Source organism: Corvus cornix, chromosome 1A, assembly GCF_000738735.6.
Source record: "Corvus cornix cornix isolate S_Up_H32 chromosome 1A, ASM73873v5, whole genome shotgun sequence".
NCBI classification, from domain to species: Eukaryota; Metazoa; Chordata; class Aves; order Passeriformes; family Corvidae; genus Corvus; species Corvus cornix.
Genome location: NC_047057.1, coordinates 50,302,155 through 50,318,799, shown reverse-complemented (window position 1 = coordinate 50,318,799; position 16,645 = coordinate 50,302,155). Strand labels below are relative to the sequence as shown.

Below are 16,645 nucleotides of genomic sequence, written 5' to 3'. Positions count from 1 at the left end.
CACCGCCCCGCGCAGTAGCAGGCGGGCTACGAAAGGTGCGTAACGCTCTTCACTTAGAGCCGGGGGCCCGCGCGAGGAAGGCGGAGGGGAGGAGTAACGCTATTCCCCAAAGTCAGCTGCGCAAGGAGCGCTCTCCGTAACCCCTTCTGCACGGTGGAGAACACCTGGGTTGAGGCGCACGTTACGTAAGTGCACAGCGTACGCAAGGTGCGTAACTCAGGCTGGCGTAGGGCGGGAAGAGCCCGGTGCGCTTGGCGTAACAGTCTTACACGGACCGTGCAGGCCGGGCCGGAGGGTTACGCTGGTTGCGCAGAGGGTTTGAAGAATACGGCCCGTCGTCTACGCGCCCACGGGCTCCGCTGAGGTGGCGGTGGGGTTGAGGACACAATGATGGGACAATGGCGGGACAATAACGGGACACTGGGCGGTGGGGCGGGAGCGGCCCCTTGGACCTCTGTGGCGGCTCCGGCGGGCCGACGTTATTCCATGTCAGATTAGCAGGGGGATCTTGGCGCGGCGCTGGGGCAGGAGCAGAGTGACAGCGGCCATGATGTTTGCTGTCGCCTGAGCGCCAGCAGGCAGGGAGAGAATTCCCCAGATGAGCCAGACACTCCTCACTGAAAGACAGAATAATCCATGAGGCGATTACGTGGCACAGGCCATAAATCCTTTTGTGCTGTGTGTATGCTATCGCCAGGTCCGTGTGTCCTGGCACAAGGAGCCGTGTCCCATGGATGGTGGGGTTACAGCAGCCAAACCCAGCCCTGGTCCACACCCTGTTATCGCTAGCAGCAGTGCTTTCTGGGCTGTCAGGTTATCAAAAACTGGTTACACTGGCAGAAGGGAAAGCAAGTCCCCTTTGCTTTCAGACCCTTGGATAAAAATAACAGCCTAGAACGACACACAGATTACCATTTTAGTTTCACGTGCTATAGATATATGTACATATGTATCACATGTGTGAGAAAGCAAAAAGCAATCTTAGTGCTTAAAATAAAATACTGGAAGAAACCTGTGTCTTTTTAAGTGGGTGGCAGGGAGTCAAGTGACACTGCACACTCTCGCTGATGGGTACTTGGGTACTTGGCCATTGGATACAAATGCCCAGTGTGGGAAAGCCTGGCACGTGCGAAGGACTGGATGCTGCGTTAAATGACAATGGCCAATCCATTCCTGACCCTCTCAGATCAGCCAGCCTGCCAGCCTTCAACTCCCTACACTTTTGTTCACTGTGAAAAATAGTGTTTTACCTCGGGAAAAATACCAACTATCTGCTAAGAAACCACTTAAGGGAGGCAAGCCCTCTAGGTCTGTCACAAGGAAAAGCCTGGCTAAAATGTCAGGCTTCTCTTGCATGAATTTCTGTTCATTGCTGCCTTTTTACTTGACGTTATCTTACATGCATGAGGACAAGTTCTCTGACCAGATACCAAAATTAGATTCATTGTAATTACCAAAGTAAGACTTTCTCATTTTATATATATATATATATGTGTGTGTGTGTGTATGTGTATTGTTTAGTTTATTTTCAAACAAGCAGTTCCATGAGCACTGGAGGTATTGCAAATGGAATTGTTATTTTGGCCCCCAATGCCTCATTTCCCTCTTTATTTCCAGCTTCTTCTTTTGCCCCCTGTGACCTACATCTCTGGCTAGTTCGGAGCTGTGCCTGTGCTGCTGGCTCCCTCAGCAAGCTGAATCTTAAGTGCCTTTTCCTTGGTGTAAGTGCTGGTGCCAGCCTCTCTCCTATCTAGCCACAGGATTTGTTTTATTCTTTTTAGTGGTAACAATATTTATTATTATTTAATAGTAATCTTTAATATTCTTACTTGTACTAGAAGAATGGCAAGTCAATTTTATCAAGTTTGTTTCTTTAGAGAACTAGACAAAAGGTTTTAAGGTGTTGGGTTGCACCCAGATTATTTTTCTTATGAAAGATCAATGAGATTATTGAGAGGAGTTTAATTCAAAGCACCCAAACATAGTCAGACTTCTGTTCTAATTCATAGTCTTTATTTTTAACTTTAATCAGAACAGGTTTAAAACATTCTGTCCAAAAAGTAGAAAATGCTAAATAAAAACATAAACATCTAGGCGAGATAAAATGGCTTAAAAAATATATTTGTTCCTCTACAGTACATGAAAACCCATCAAGTTCTTGAGCTGTTGTTCCTCCCACTGCCTTTTCCATCTATATATGTCGATTTTATAACTGAGTTTATTCCAATTCTGTTGCATTTCACACTGTTAAATTCTACCACTTAGACACTCTCTTTGAAATAAATTAAGAAAGAGTATATTCACTCTCATGTGAAAGGACAGGTTTGATTTTCACAAAACATAGAAAAAGGATTCTAAGAACAATTCAAAATCTTACTGCTTATATCTTTGTGTGCTAAAAGTTCAATTGAAAAACAAAGATCCTAAATGAAACAAATTCTAGTTCAGGAAAACTGAACTGTACAAAGTTCATCCCAGTGTTCTCCCAAAATATCTTAAATAGTTCCCAAAAGCTACAAATGCAGCCAGGTAGTCGTCAACCTTGCACAGATCTTCATCCCAACTACTCAGCTGGTTTTTAGCTGTACATTTACATCATGTTTTTACCTATTCTTTGGCATCCCCAATCCCTCCGGCAGTTATTGCAAATGTGGCTTCGTTTTCAGGCATCTCAGGGCTGGGAGAAAAAGAAACAAGAAACTTGTGGGTTTCCCCATGTAAAATGCAGTTGTGAAATAGTCTCTAAAATGTTGTGGGTGTGAGCAACCTGGAATACATCAGTGCCTTTATACCTATGTGCAAACTGTAGGATGTGATCAATATCATCAGGATCAGAAAATGTGAAATTATCGTGTCAGGGAAACTTGGGAATTTAACGTCCAGAATTTTCCTGCCAAGGGACCACCAGTACTACCAAAGTATTTGATGGTCTTCATTAAGAGCTAAGCATCTAGTAGGATTTATGATGAAAGATTATGTAATTTAATGTATGCAATACGCAGGACAACTTTAATTAGTTGTTTACTCTGTTAATTAGTTTGTCCTTTCAGATTTTCTCCCAACATACCATCTAGAGAGCTTCAATACCTTGAACTTCGTCACCTTAGGGTTGCTCATAACACAGCTTCCCTTCCGTGAGGGAAAGGTGGTTTACCTGTCGTAGATCTTTGCAATCCGCAGTTCCCCTCTCCCTTTCCTCAAACTGATCCTGGTAGTCGAAGCATGAGCAAGGATGTGGCCCCCAATGGGCTTTTTTGGGTCTGCCTGAAAGCTGAATTAGCAAGAAAATTGCGGTGATTCACTGTGCAAATTCCAGAGGTTAATAGTGTGATTAACTGTCAGAATGAGCCCTATTCAACTCAGTAATGAATAATCAACAGGGATATACATTAGAAACCCGACTTTAACACACTTGCCTCAACATAAGACGTTCAATGTTCAATGCTGGCATCATTCTCCTATCATTAAATTCAAGAGGCTTAAGAAATACACACCTTAAATAGCACATATAAGCTGCTCCAAAGGAAAATGTGGTACTTTTTCAATACTTTTTATAGCTTGTTCTCTTCATTTAAGTCACAGTGAAATCATACCACCATGCCAGGCAGCAGATAAACATAAAAAAGCTCATTCCAAAAACTGAGAGAAACTTACAGGTGTCATTAACTTATGATTCCTAATACCACAGGGAACAATGACCAATCTGAGCTTTCATTTCAGTGCCTCTTTCTCCATACAATCTCAGTTCTCATCTCTATTAAATAAGTAATACAAAATACAGGAATTTTTTTTAAAAGAGAGAGAAAAAGTATCTTACGTCATAGTTGCTCCTGGGTCAGCAGTCATCTGGTTGGTCACAAACACAGCCACATTATATTCTGCAAGAGAAAACAATGCAAAGAAGGTAGACTACATCCAATTAGAATTCCAAAATATTCTCTCATCCATGGTAAAAGCAAGGCTTCTGCTGAAGCACTTCAAATTTCAAATGAATGAGAAGAAAATATTCTTTATGACTGATGGCTGCAGTTAATCAGGAGACAGCCTAGATTTGCTCCTGCGTGGCTCCAGCTGTAATATGCCAAAAATGAGCACTTTTCAGAATTCCAGTGAACAAGTCTTTCTCAGTTCCCATCTTCTCTGTTGGCTCCCTGCCCTCAGCTCCCTCTCCTTCCCTTTCTCTGTTTGCCTTTTTTTTTTTTACTTCATGAAAAAAGCATTTATTCATTACTCATCAACATTTCTGAGACATTCCAAAGAGAAGGAACTCTATTCATCCTGTCATCATCCCTCAAAGCATTGCAAAGTACTGAGAAAGTGGCAAGAGGCATGGCTTTTTTATTTCTCTGTGCCTTCATCCTATTTTCTATTCTTTGTCTTTCTTTTGTACTTAGACTGTTGAAATTCGGGGAAGACAATTACTCTTACTGAATATTTGTCCAGTTCTACAACCTGTTATCTCATTTAGGGCTTAACAGTATTTCTAGAAAAACTCTAAAAGTTGAAAAGTCCAGAAGTTTTCTCAATCTGTCATCTTGAAATAATATATTATCAGTTTGATCTTTTTGGTAACTGACAGAGGTGTAAAGTGAGGAAAGATCCCTGGGCCAGTGCCTGACTGATAATACACTTGGACTACTAGGTGGTTGTGCTACCAACAGCTACTGGTAGTGACTCCAGTCCATGTTTTCCAAATCTTGCAATGTTTCCCTTACCTTCTGATATTTTTTGGAGCCTTGACAACATCTGAGCTAGTTTCTGTTGTCGTTCGGCCAACTCTCCGCGACCACTGAAATCCACACGGAAAAGTGCCATTATGGAGTCAATGATCTGCATTGTAATCATGCTAGATAAGTAAATATAGTGAAAGAAAATAGGAACATTTATTCTGAAAACAGTAAGCATACAGAAAAAAAAGTCTTGTACCAATAACTTGAAGATACCAGCTTCCTCATGGAACTTGGCTGCTACATAGTCAAGCAATTCCATCTGATGTTCACCTAGTGGGAAGCAGAGTTGCCAAGAGAAATTAGGACCAGAAAGAACTGTGAAGGAACAAAAGCCTGAATTTTAAAATTCCACTTTAAATGTCTGCACTGGTTATATTTTCACTGCCAGCAGTTTTAAATCCAGTGCTCAGTGACAATCTACTTTGCAGGTTCCAGTTTCCTCTCACCCATCTCACAAAAACTTTTTTGTGAAAATCTTCACTCTGCATGAACAAAATTTTTTGTTGTGTTAAGAACTGAAAAGCAATATAAACATTTTAATTTAATGTTGAATTAAATGACACACAGAAAATGTTTTAATCATATTATGTTTATATTGCACTCTCAAAGAAGAAGTCCCATTTCAAACTTTCTTGACGTTTTAAAGTGGTGTCTTGTGACAGAGTGTTGGAGCTGTTAATAAACTGAGAAGTGTTAATAAACTGAGAATTATTAAAATGGGTACCTGGGAGAAAAAAACCTAGATATCATGCCAGTTGCAATAATGGCCTTACTGGTATATGCACGTGCATACAGCACGTTGTCAAGCACTGCCTCATGGTCAACATTGAAGCGATCAGCAATGTCACGCAGGCGGTCTGGCCGGCTGGCATTAGTCAGAGTTAAGGATTTCTCCGTGTGCAAACCATGCTCTGAAAATAATAAAACTCCATTCCAAAATAGGACTATGGGGGAAAAAGAAGAATATTTATTTTAATCCTAGAGAAGACTGACTTTTTGTCTTCAGGCTGTCCCACGTACCCTAAAGATAGTTTAGGGCTCACGATGATAATTGTTTTGTGTTTAGGGTTTGAGGCGGGGGGGTTGACATATGGATATCTGTGCTCTAGGAATTTAGCTGTGAGCAAAACCTGTTTATACACAGTCTACTGCAAATGTGACGTGTTAAAAATAGTGTTTAGTACTTAGATATATTTATCTTGAATAGAAAAGCTGCTATAACCTGTAGGAGGCCTACTAGATCTCAAAAAAACCAAAAACCCCAAAAACAAACAAACAAACAAAAAACCACCCCAGTTAAAATAAAATCCAATTTCTAACTCTAATCTTTCCAGGTTGGATTACATCAAATGACAGAAGAAAAACTCACTTCCTTGTGGGCCACTACACATTGTGCTCTCCAGGATTTCTGTGCCAGTCTTAATGTTTTACGTGTATGAAGCTATCAGGAGCCTCCTATTTACTTATACAAAATGAACTGTCTTTCCAGTTGATCACACCTGTAGCTTTTAACAGTCAAAAAGATACAAAGTGTTCTCGGTATCAATGAAGATAATCTTTCCACCTGTGTAGCCATTTGGTCCTGGGAGCTGAGCTGTCACTACGGAAAATCATAGAAGATCAAAATGAAAAAGCAGGAAAAATATTTTCTTATTCCATCTATTATTATTTTTAAAATAAAATACAACTGTTTATCCATATCACAAAGAACTGTCAGTTTTAATCCATGTGAAAATCAGGAGTATAATGTCTTACTGCCATCTTGACAATAAACTCAAGCCGCTTTTCTTGATTACAGCTCAGATGAGATTTAATTAATGATGTCAAAACTGTTTTACTCAGTACTATCACTAAATCTGTATATTTTAGGGATATTATTAGTAAGTTCTTACACACACATACACTTAATCCTCTACCCAAATTAATTCTATTGGCTTAGTAGACTCTTTTTCCAGCTGTAACTCATATGATCAGAAATTCTTTGGATATGAATTTTTCCTGATATGCAAATAGTTGCTGATTATGGATTTTTGTCTCTTTGGAGTGAATAAGCTAAAATACTCAATCCAGTTGTAATCATTCATGCAAAATGGTATGACTCTGCTGACCATTACACTGTACTAACCAGAAGAGGCCTTATTTTTCCAGAATATGCCATATTTCACTTTACAATATAGGGTTCATTTAAGAGAATTTGCCTACCCAGTGTCTGGTAATTCCAGCAGCATTAATAGTTATATAAGTTATTGTTTACTACTATTTACACACTGAGAGATATCTCTGGGAAATCAGAGTCCTGCTGTATTTGGCACTGCCCAAATACGGTGACTGCCAAAGTCTGTTTATCCAGTTACTGACAGCCAGTAGTATCCTTTCAGTGCCCTTTCAGAATGTCATATTCAGCAAAACCTCTTGAAACCAGGACAGTCAAAGAGTTGCTGAGAAAAAATGTTGCCTCTGCCCTTTTCTGAGCAATGCTCCCATCTACATGTGACCCATATTTGTGCCCTGCTTTTCCAGATGGTGTGTTTCACTGGTTTATCTAAGACAGCCTAGTATCTTCACTCTCCTTATGGCAAAACTTCCATGGATGTGAGCAGTATTAAAAAGTAACCATTTTTATGAGTTCTCTACTCAAACACAGTTAATGGAGGTAAGAGTCACCAAGATCTGTTTCACTGTATTTGTAAAAATAAAAGATTCTGACTTGTCTCTATATGTTTACTTCTGATAAAGTCAGTTACTATATCCATAGTAAACAATGGATTCACTGAGAAGAAACATCACTCTCTTTTAAGGTATTACACATACCACAAAGAGTGTGAGATAGCTGGGTTTTGCCTGTCCGGAACTCTGTTAAATAAAGAAAAGGAGAAAAAAGAGTCAGAGTTTCTTTTTCCAACTTCGACAGATTCAGGAATTACTGCAGTTAGAAACACCCTTACTTACAAAATTCATTTCTATCTCTACCTTTTAAAATCATTTAACCTCAATTTCTAAAATCATATTCTGTGCAGGAGAAATGTGTTACATGAAAAGAAAAATCTGAAATGCTTTAATTTGATCGTGCTTGACTGCTAAAGTGATTTATTCTCTTGTATATAGAAGTTAAAACCACTTGGCACCTGTGGAACAGTGATAACAGGGGGCCAGGGTGGGAAGAAATGGCTGATTCCATTAACCTAGCCCGGTTTCATTTCCAGTAAAATGATCAAGGAGAAGCTTACAAGTTTATTAATCTCATTCTATCAAATCACATTAGTCTCCAGTTTATGTTTTCTAAAGGGAAGAGTACTGTGTTTTATGAACTCTTACTGCTGAAGTGTCAAGCAGCAACTAATCAGGTGTACTGTAATAGTAGCTTAATTGTCATTTCAAAATCTTACATAAAATGCAATGTACCCTAAGTGTGCATAACTAAAATACCTTTTGTGACAATTTTGTTACGGGAAAGGAACACACTGCATCAGGGAGAACTTTGGCATGTTAGTAATAGTCTTAATAATGCAAGATACTTTTTGTACTGAATCAGCATGCCCAGTAATGATTACTCAGCTCAAACTTAGTCTGCAAGCAAATGAAGAGGAAAAATGGGAAAACATTAAGAGAAGTGGATTATTTCTTCTGGCACTCATGTAGGTACTCATCTTTGTAACTACAATGTGGTAAATTTGATAGAAGTAATCCAAGTTGAATTAAAATCAAAAGTAAGTTGCAGTTCTTTGTTCGGTAACACTCATTTAATGGGGTTCTCTCACCTCCAAAGGCCTCAGTAATTGCCATGCTTTCAATCCCACCACCCAGAAGTTTACTGCAGAAAGGGAGAGGATTATGATGTAGTTAAACCCAAAAAATCACATGAGGAAAGTAAAAAAGAGACCTTTTTACTACTTTAGGGAAAGTAATTTCTGCCCTAAAGCCCCTCACTTGATGCATTAAGTGCAGGGCTCTAAACGATCATTGATTCATAAAGAATTAACTCTGTCTTTATCTCCCTTTTTGTGTGCAAGGGAAAGATCTACAGAAATTATTACTGCAAAGAAAGGAGAGAAAATAAGATTTGAAAAGATAACATTCCATAAAAATATCTCCAGGGAGAACTTGAAGACTTGTAATTTTGACCTGAAACCTGCAGATTATTTTGCTAGGTGAAAAAATTATACATTCAGTATTTCTGGATGCCAACTATTTATTTTCAGCGACTGTAAAAAGTCCAGTTTACCCTCAGAAAAGGAGTTGGTTTTGGTGCTTACTGATTCAGGCTTCTTTAAGCCAGCACTAACTCCAAATGCAAGGGGATTTATGTGTCCTAGCTGAGTATTTATTCCCTTATATTTCTGTGTCTCATTAAAGACAACGAAAATGATTATTGGGAACATTTGGATGAAGGAAGGATATAAGAGATAAGCTTACTCAAATTCCTGGCTGCCAGTGGAAATATGAAATACCATCTTCCGTTTTTCACTGTACTCAAAGGCAGTGAGGAAACCTGGTTCCTAGGAAAGACCAAAGAGAACATGAGAGGTTTATTTTAGCTTTAACCTGAAGTTAAAAGTGCAGTAGCCCACATAAATATCTTCTTTTCCCCCTAGCCTCATTCACGTGGGTTGGTTATAAAAAGCACCACAGCATTTGTCTGGTTGTTGTGGAGTATAAAATATTATGCCTTAGAGTAACAGGCAGAATAATTTTCAAAATTATTTTGATGATGCAGTGGGAAATCTGCTAAGGGAAACGTTGCACAGCATTTTGGAGAGGCCAGCATAAGTTCAAACTCTCAGGAAAGTGACAGGCTTACAACAAGCTTGTTTGCAGCTTCTTTAATCTTGTCCACTTTGGCCTCTGAGAGCCCCTTCACATTGCACAGCGCCCTTCTTGTGGTCATCTGGATTCCTTTGATTGTGCAAATCCCAACTGCCTTCAGCTTTTTAATATCTGCTACGTTCTGCAAAGAAATTTCCCTCCTGTTGAGTACTCAGGACAGTTAACAGCTAGAAGGTGAAGTAAACCTTTGAAACATATTTTAAGTTTACATTCATATGCATGTGTTTTCAAGAAAGAAACAGATTTACAGTAAACTCTTCACTGTGTAGTTTGTGACACCAACAAAACAAAATTTTGAGTAACATTGGTGTGAGGGTTCATGATGCAGAGAACAGCTCCTGGTGGTTTTGAGAGAAAGGTGTCTGGGTATTTACTTCTCCCCATTCAGTGTCAGTTTTTCTAGATCAAAGATGGTAGTAAAGAAACAGTACAGAATTATTTCAGATAGTGTGGAGCCCAACCTAGGACACCTTGTAACACTCAGTCTGCCCTTGGTCCCTTAGCACAGTTAAGCTGTAAACCAGATAATCTGATGGTGGATAGCTGGGAGCTGATTCATGAGGATCATTGGAAGCTGAGTCTAACTGCTGTGCTGTTTCTCTATGTCCAGTTTAAAACATATGTATCCTGCAGAACTGACTGACACTTTGGGCTGGAGGAGGCTACTAGTTTTTCATAAACTGGGAACAGCACAACTTCAGACAGCACCCTACTGACATATTTTGCCTTCCCTCACCTCATTTTATGATTCTAACATCACTGGAAATGTAAAAGCAGGAAGAGATTACTCACAAGAAAGCATACTATGTGAAAGGTATGGGATAATACATCAATTTACAATTTCCAGCCAAGATTTTCCTTTGAAAAAAAACTATGAACTGGACAGATTATCTATTTATCTAGAGTGTGTGGGTGCATAGAGCATAAGAAGGGAGGGGGGTTATGTGAGAAATTAGTCATGTTTATCTGGAAGCTTATTTCTCATCCTGTGATATGTGTGTGACACTCAGCAGAGGCTGAGGGGTAACAGCACCTTAAATCCTATAAAACACTTTTGATGATCTAACCACAGTCTCAGTTGTTCTAATCTGATTCTCTTTTTGGGCACGCTGGCAGATACAGTAAATGTTTTTCTCTCTACTCCTTGGAAAAAAATTCCAAGCCCACACAAATTATTTCTTCAGGTAAATGAATTTAACAGATATGGGTCATCATGTGTTTGCACAACACTTTTAACTAGCACAGCTGAGAACAAAAACTTCCCCTGAGGTGTGGGAATAACCACTTGGAAGAAAGAAAAAAATAATGGAAAGGAGCAGAAAACCCTTATTAACTCCAGAAGAACAGCCTAAATCATTATTCTAAGTTTTCAAACTCTTTCATACATTTGTATCATTCTGTGAATGCTGTGCCTCCTTTTGTACTGACAGGGTAGTACAGCTCCCTTCCAGCCCAGGTCACCCTCTTTGATCAAGTTGTTAAATTTTTAAAGCAATAATTTATTTTTCCTATGTTGCCCCATAGTTTGAGCTCCCAACCATGTGATCCTTCTTCAGAACTAACTTTAAAACTGCCAGTGAACTGCCAATAAAAAAAAATTGTCAACAATTGCACTGCTGACATGCCCAGTCCAGTAACTACAGCGCTGACTAATGATGAGTCATTGTGACATGTCCTCCCCATCTGTATCTGTCTGTAGTCGTTTTCATTAGAGTCAAATCTCACATTACATCGGGCAAACCCAGCTTTTTATTCTGCTTCTATAACTCTGAGTAGAATAGGATTCCAACCCATGAGCCAGCCTCCAAATAAACATACAATAGTAGTAATTCAAATAAATAGGTGGTGTTTATGTGATGATGGTAACAATGATAGGAATTCACATTTTATGAAGAAAACTAACCACTTATTTCTCTAGCTACTAATATTTTCCTCACTCCTACTCTACCCCCTGCACCAGCATGCTGAAAATAGTATAGCAACAATTGTCACAGTGTAATTTCACAGGCACAAAAAATGCAGGAGTAATTACAAAGATTGGCAGGAACAGGAAATAATCTATCACACAGTTTTCAAATAAATTAGCAAGCAGTTGGTTTTTCAAGAGTGCTAGGTGCTAAATACTTTGAGTATCTTGACACTCTATTTAGGAATCTGATGTGAATGTGATTTTCTAAAAATCTGTCTTATCACCAAAGGCAAAATTTGCCTCTGCTGACTGAGTTAGAACTTACTGCAAGGAGGAATTTCAGTTATTTGCATCAATGTGTATACAATTTTGGAAACAACCTCACAGTAGCTTTTCAAGGACTTCTGTCCTTGAAAACTCAGTGTGATCAAGTGATTGCTAATACTTACAATTCCATGCTTCTGCAGCAGGTCAATATCCTGAAAAAAGGATTCCTAAACAAAATAGCAGAAAAAAAATAGATGTTGCTTTTTCTTGTTATTACATCTATCTCGCTATGTGACTGTTTCAGATTTGTAAACATTTATTGATTTTTCACAAATAATACATAACTTGTTGGACAACTGAAACAAGCAAAGCATAGGAAGCCAAAAAGGCTTATCATCTTTTCCACAAAGTGTATCTTCACAGACAATTAATCCTGTAATGTGTTAAAACTCGTGTTATCATCATCATAATCTGCAGCTTTTCTGCCATAGTTTCTCACTCTTTTTTCATGCTGATGATCATTCCTCAGAAGCAGACAATTAACTGATAGTCCCCTTGCATTTAATATAGAAGTGTAAAATACGATGAAATAATGATAATCCCATTACAAACTGTGCATAGCTTTTGAAAGGTTAATGAAGATTATTTGAAGAGCCAGGCTGTATTGGGATTAGGGGAATGAGATTTTCTTGGTAGTAGACTGGAACAAAATTTTAAATGCATTGAATTCCCTGATGGTTTTTGGGGACCTCCTGTCCCTCCATGGGTTTCGTAACACTATCAAAATACCTTCAAACATTTGCTGCACATAGTTTTCAATCAATCATACATTTACCTCATCATCCTGGTATCCTGGTTCTTCTTGGACTACTTGATCCTCCATGGCCTTCATCACGAAAGAGCACGCAGTAAAGTATTGATCGCTACTGGGAAATGCAAACAGAGACAGTCTTGGAGGGGCAATAAATGAGTAAATGTCTGTAAAAGGGCTTTTAAGAAGTCCTTGAACTATAGAAACTTGTTAGTATGACATCAGATATGGATTCAAATTTGGATTCTGCTTCCAACTCTTTTATTATCTGACCTACTAGCCCAAAAGGAGAAAATCCATGGCTTTGCACTCCCATGAACCAGTTTGACTAGAAAGGGCTTCACGGGTATTAGGAAAAGAGACCTCATTCCCTTGTGAGAATCTTGGGTCAGAGATGAGTTTTGGATGTGGGAACATTTGAAATGAATTATCACTAGTGGAATTTATTCTGGTAAGAAAGTGAAAGATAGTCTGTATTTTTATAACAAAAGTCAGCATAGTTGCAGACAGAATGGGTAATGGAAAGGCAATGCAACGGCTCAGCCTCCCCATCTTGATATGACAGAAAACCCTCAAAACAGTGCTGAGAAGGCTACAGCTCCTTAGTGATTTATCTTGAGAGCATACTGTTAAAGCTGTATTTGTTTTCAAGTTCTTGCTGAGGTTCAAAATGACCAATAAATGCTGAAGACGTGCAGGTAATGCCTGTAAGGAGTATGCTTGCATGGAGAGAACAAAAGAAGGGTAATAAAAATCTGAGACTTTTATTACGCAAACCCTTATACAGAGAGCTCATTTCATGTTTTCTCATGGTTAATGGTGATGTCTGTACTTCACCACAGCTTCACTGCCTTCTCTATGTGACTTCCTATAAGCAAGGCCTAGAACTGGAATAGGCACTTTGTGATAGCATGGTTAAATAAGCAAAGTGTGACCTCCTTAAATTTTATGAATGCAAGAACAGTGAATACAAAGTAGTTCCTTAGAAATACAATCTTATAACCAAACTACTGCATCACTTTTGTGGTTCTGTAAATGGGTTAAGTTGCTTCTGCTTAAATTGTGAGCTTACTTTTGGTGTTCTAGCTATGGATGATCAAAAGTTTTGCAGACAACCACATCAAAATGTGTGCATACATTTACTTGCTCATCCTTGTTAACAAAATCTGTGAACTATAAGGTGGGCTACATCTAACAGAGGTTTGGATAGCTTTGGCTAAATATCTGCAAAAAGCCTTTTTTCAGCTTCTAAATGGATATTAATTTGCTTGCAAGAATCTTATGTATATAGAGGCTGGGAAAACAAGGAACAAAATAGCAGAATTTTAGAATTATCTTATTCTGTTGGTATTTAATGGAAATATTCTTATAAAATCGTTTTTTTCTGATAGTATCAGGATATATTTAATTTCTATTTCAGGACCCTGACAATTATGGAATGACAAATCATGTCTTCACATAATTACAGCAAAACACTATTAAAAAATACTTGGGGAGATTTGAAAAATCCCTTAGCTTCAAATACTGAAGGAAGAAAAACAAGTAACGCAAGAGGCATTAAAACTATATTACAATCTCCTTTTTCATTAAAAACGTCCTCACAAAATGCACATAATCCTGCACTTCAATCACCGCCGAGCAGGTTATGGGATTTTTCTCCTACTCCCCATCCTTAGGCAATTGGCATCTCACAGCAGAAAAACAAGGCAGACCCAGACCTGTGCCTTCCTGCAGGCTACAAGGGAAAATGGAGAAATTATACCTCACCCTACTAAAAGCTTTAGGTACGAAAAAAATCCTCCTGCTCAGTGGAGCGTTCTCCTGCTGCTGGTGTGTTGGCACACCTGAAGGATTCCAGTCACCACTGCCTGCAGGGAAGCAGATAAAAGGGTGAAAGTCTGAGACAACAGAGCACATCCATGAAAAGCCACTAACAGTCCTGTGCCACCTCAGGTACCCAAGGGTAGGTGAGCAAGACCTGGATGCCACACTCCTCACAGCCTGCGGGTGTGACAGGGAGCCGGTCCCTGCAATTCCCCTTGGGCTTGGGCTGTCAGAAAATGGCAGCAGAGCTCGGCTCTCTGGGCCGAGGGCGATCTGACCTGCCCCAAGGGGCTCCACGGCGGGATCTCACATCTGTTGACTCAGAGGAAAATAACTGATTAATCGTCATCAACACACGGATTTACTTGGCTTTTCTTTGCCAGCTGCCTCCTCATGAGATGTATATTTCTATTCCCAAAGGGCGAGGAATCACTGATCTCCCTGCTCCGCGGAGCACCGTAATTCCCCATCAAAATTAGAATAGTAATTAAATCGCCAGCTCATGCCGGGGCAGCTCCGGGGCAGGTGGGAGGGTGCAGTACCCGGGGCGAACGCTCCGGGCTCGCCACGGCCGCCCGCCTTCCTCCTCCTCCTCCTCCTCCTCCTCGTCCTGAGGGCACGGCCCCGCCGCCTTCCCGCCGGCGCCGAGGGGCGGGGCCGCGGGGGGCGCCGTGAGGGCGGGCGCGGGCTCCCGGTGGGGCCGGGCCCTGCGCCTCGCCTCGCCCCCGCCCCGCGCTGAAAGACGCTGCCTTCACCGTCTTCGATCACTCCGCCGCCCGTGATTTATCAACTGCTATGTTCGCCGTCTCCCAGGGGTATCGCAGTGGCCTTACTCTACAGCTGGAAAAGGCAGCCGTAGTTAAAACCACGTTGGTTTGGAAGGCATTTAGTTCAACGCAGCTCTGTCTTTTGTTTTTCCAGGGTGCCACTCACGCATCTTCCTCAACAAGGCACACACACGGCGGTTTTGGATTGGATGGCCAAAACCTGTCAGAGATCTGGAAGAGAAGTGACTTGCCTGGAGTCACAGGACAAGAAAATGAGGCTGAGTCATACACATGACTTAATCTGCCATTTTAAAAGGATGGAAAAGGTGCTTTTTAGGATATGAACACTTGTACGAGACATCTGCAGTCTTCTTGGAGACAGTATTTGGAAAGCAATCGCCCGTTTTAGCTTGCCTCGGGTAGCACAGTTGGTACGGGACTGCATGTCAAGGAGACATCACATCTCCTGCGAGCAGGAGGAGTTCCTGGCTGCCCCTTGTGGGGGCTTGAAATGGCAGAAGGCATTGGAGCAGCTTCTCAGCCTGTTTCAAGGGGCTTGTGAAAGCTTCCCCACCCTCTGCCTGTGGGAGGCTAAGGGCACCCTTTCCAAGCCATTTCTTAGCCAAGTCAGGAAACCAAGCAACAAAACCTACGGCCCTGTGCCATCATCAGCACACCACAGGAGTGCTCGCAGGGTCCCCATTCAAAACATCAAGCGATTTATTTAAGTACCAAAAGTCTAATCCTGGGAGCCCAAGGCTTTGTCTATACAGAAGAAGTGGCTGGCACTGCTTTTGAAAACCCCATTATTCCGCAAGAGCTATTCCAGAAGAGCACTTAGGCAGACAGCCCTTTAAAGGCGAATTCCTTCACAAAGTATGCTTTTATTCCTGAACAGAATGCACATGCAGAGGGTGACCCTTCTGGTGCTGCTGAGCAGCTCTGCAGCAGATAATACCTCTCTCTGTAAACAACCTTCCCTTCATTATCCTTTTAGTTTGTAAAATGGTTCTCAGAAAGGTCAATGAATGCCAGAATCTGAAGACCATTTCCCACTCCAAAGTGCTACTTTGGGCAATAAATTACATTCTACAAATTCAAAATGTTGTGTGATCGTTAATTGCTTATTCAGCTTCCAGCTGGTGTTGCACAATAACCCCACAGAGCCCACCTTACACATTGGCCCAAATGAGTAGAGGTATCCCTCAGTTGTCTCCTTCCATTTTACAGGTTCTGCTGCTGAACCACTGCATCTCCAACTCTGAGGGAGGTACTGGAATGAGACACACCACTGTGATACGCATTTCCTCTTACTTGAGATCTCGTACCAGTTTAGAACCAAGAACCAAGTCAAACCATTACCATAAAATATTAAGTATCCAGGTAATTTTTTTTCATCCTCATGAACTTCATCCATGGTTGCAATAGGGAAATCATGAGGGGTTTTGTTTTTGTTGGGGTTTTGTTTTCTGTCTCTTTGGTCAGAACTAAGATGAACTGCAAAAGCTCTGTG

General features: G+C 40.5%; 1 protein-coding gene and 1 long non-coding RNA gene across 12 annotated transcripts; one reads left to right on the top strand and one right to left on the bottom strand.

The window, feature by feature from the left end:
* Positions 1 to 41: 41 nt before the first annotated feature.
* On the top strand, positions 42 to 16,235 carry LOC109146164. Its single transcript, XR_002048032.2, has 2 exons — positions 42 to 207; positions 15,287 to 16,235. It is a non-coding gene; the product is annotated as an uncharacterized LOC109146164 (long non-coding RNA).
* DMC1 (DNA meiotic recombinase 1) lies at positions 1,992 to 14,970 on the bottom strand. Of its 11 annotated transcripts, none has more exons than XM_039570707.1 (14): positions 14,908 to 14,970; positions 14,309 to 14,409; positions 12,566 to 12,656; positions 11,913 to 11,957; positions 9,529 to 9,675; positions 9,144 to 9,226; positions 8,489 to 8,541; positions 7,542 to 7,583; positions 6,258 to 6,330; positions 5,504 to 5,595; positions 4,716 to 5,000; positions 3,818 to 3,878; positions 3,155 to 3,271; positions 1,992 to 2,677 (listed from the first exon to the last, which is right to left on the bottom strand). In XM_039570707.1, the coding sequence occupies exons 3-14, from the start codon at positions 12,620 to 12,622 to the stop codon at positions 2,608 to 2,610; spliced, it is 1,125 nt and encodes a 374-aa protein (XP_039426641.1). In that variant the 5' UTR covers positions 12,623 to 12,656; positions 14,309 to 14,409; positions 14,908 to 14,970; the 3' UTR covers positions 1,992 to 2,607. The 11 variants fall into 11 exon arrangements, 10 of the variants coding, with proteins under 10 accessions (XP_039426641.1, XP_039426642.1, XP_039426639.1 ...); XM_039570708.1 differs by having other exon boundaries at positions 4,716 to 4,830; positions 4,927 to 5,000; positions 14,309 to 14,953; XM_039570705.1 differs by having other exon boundaries at positions 14,520 to 14,953.
* Positions 16,236 to 16,645: the final 410 nt, after the last annotated feature.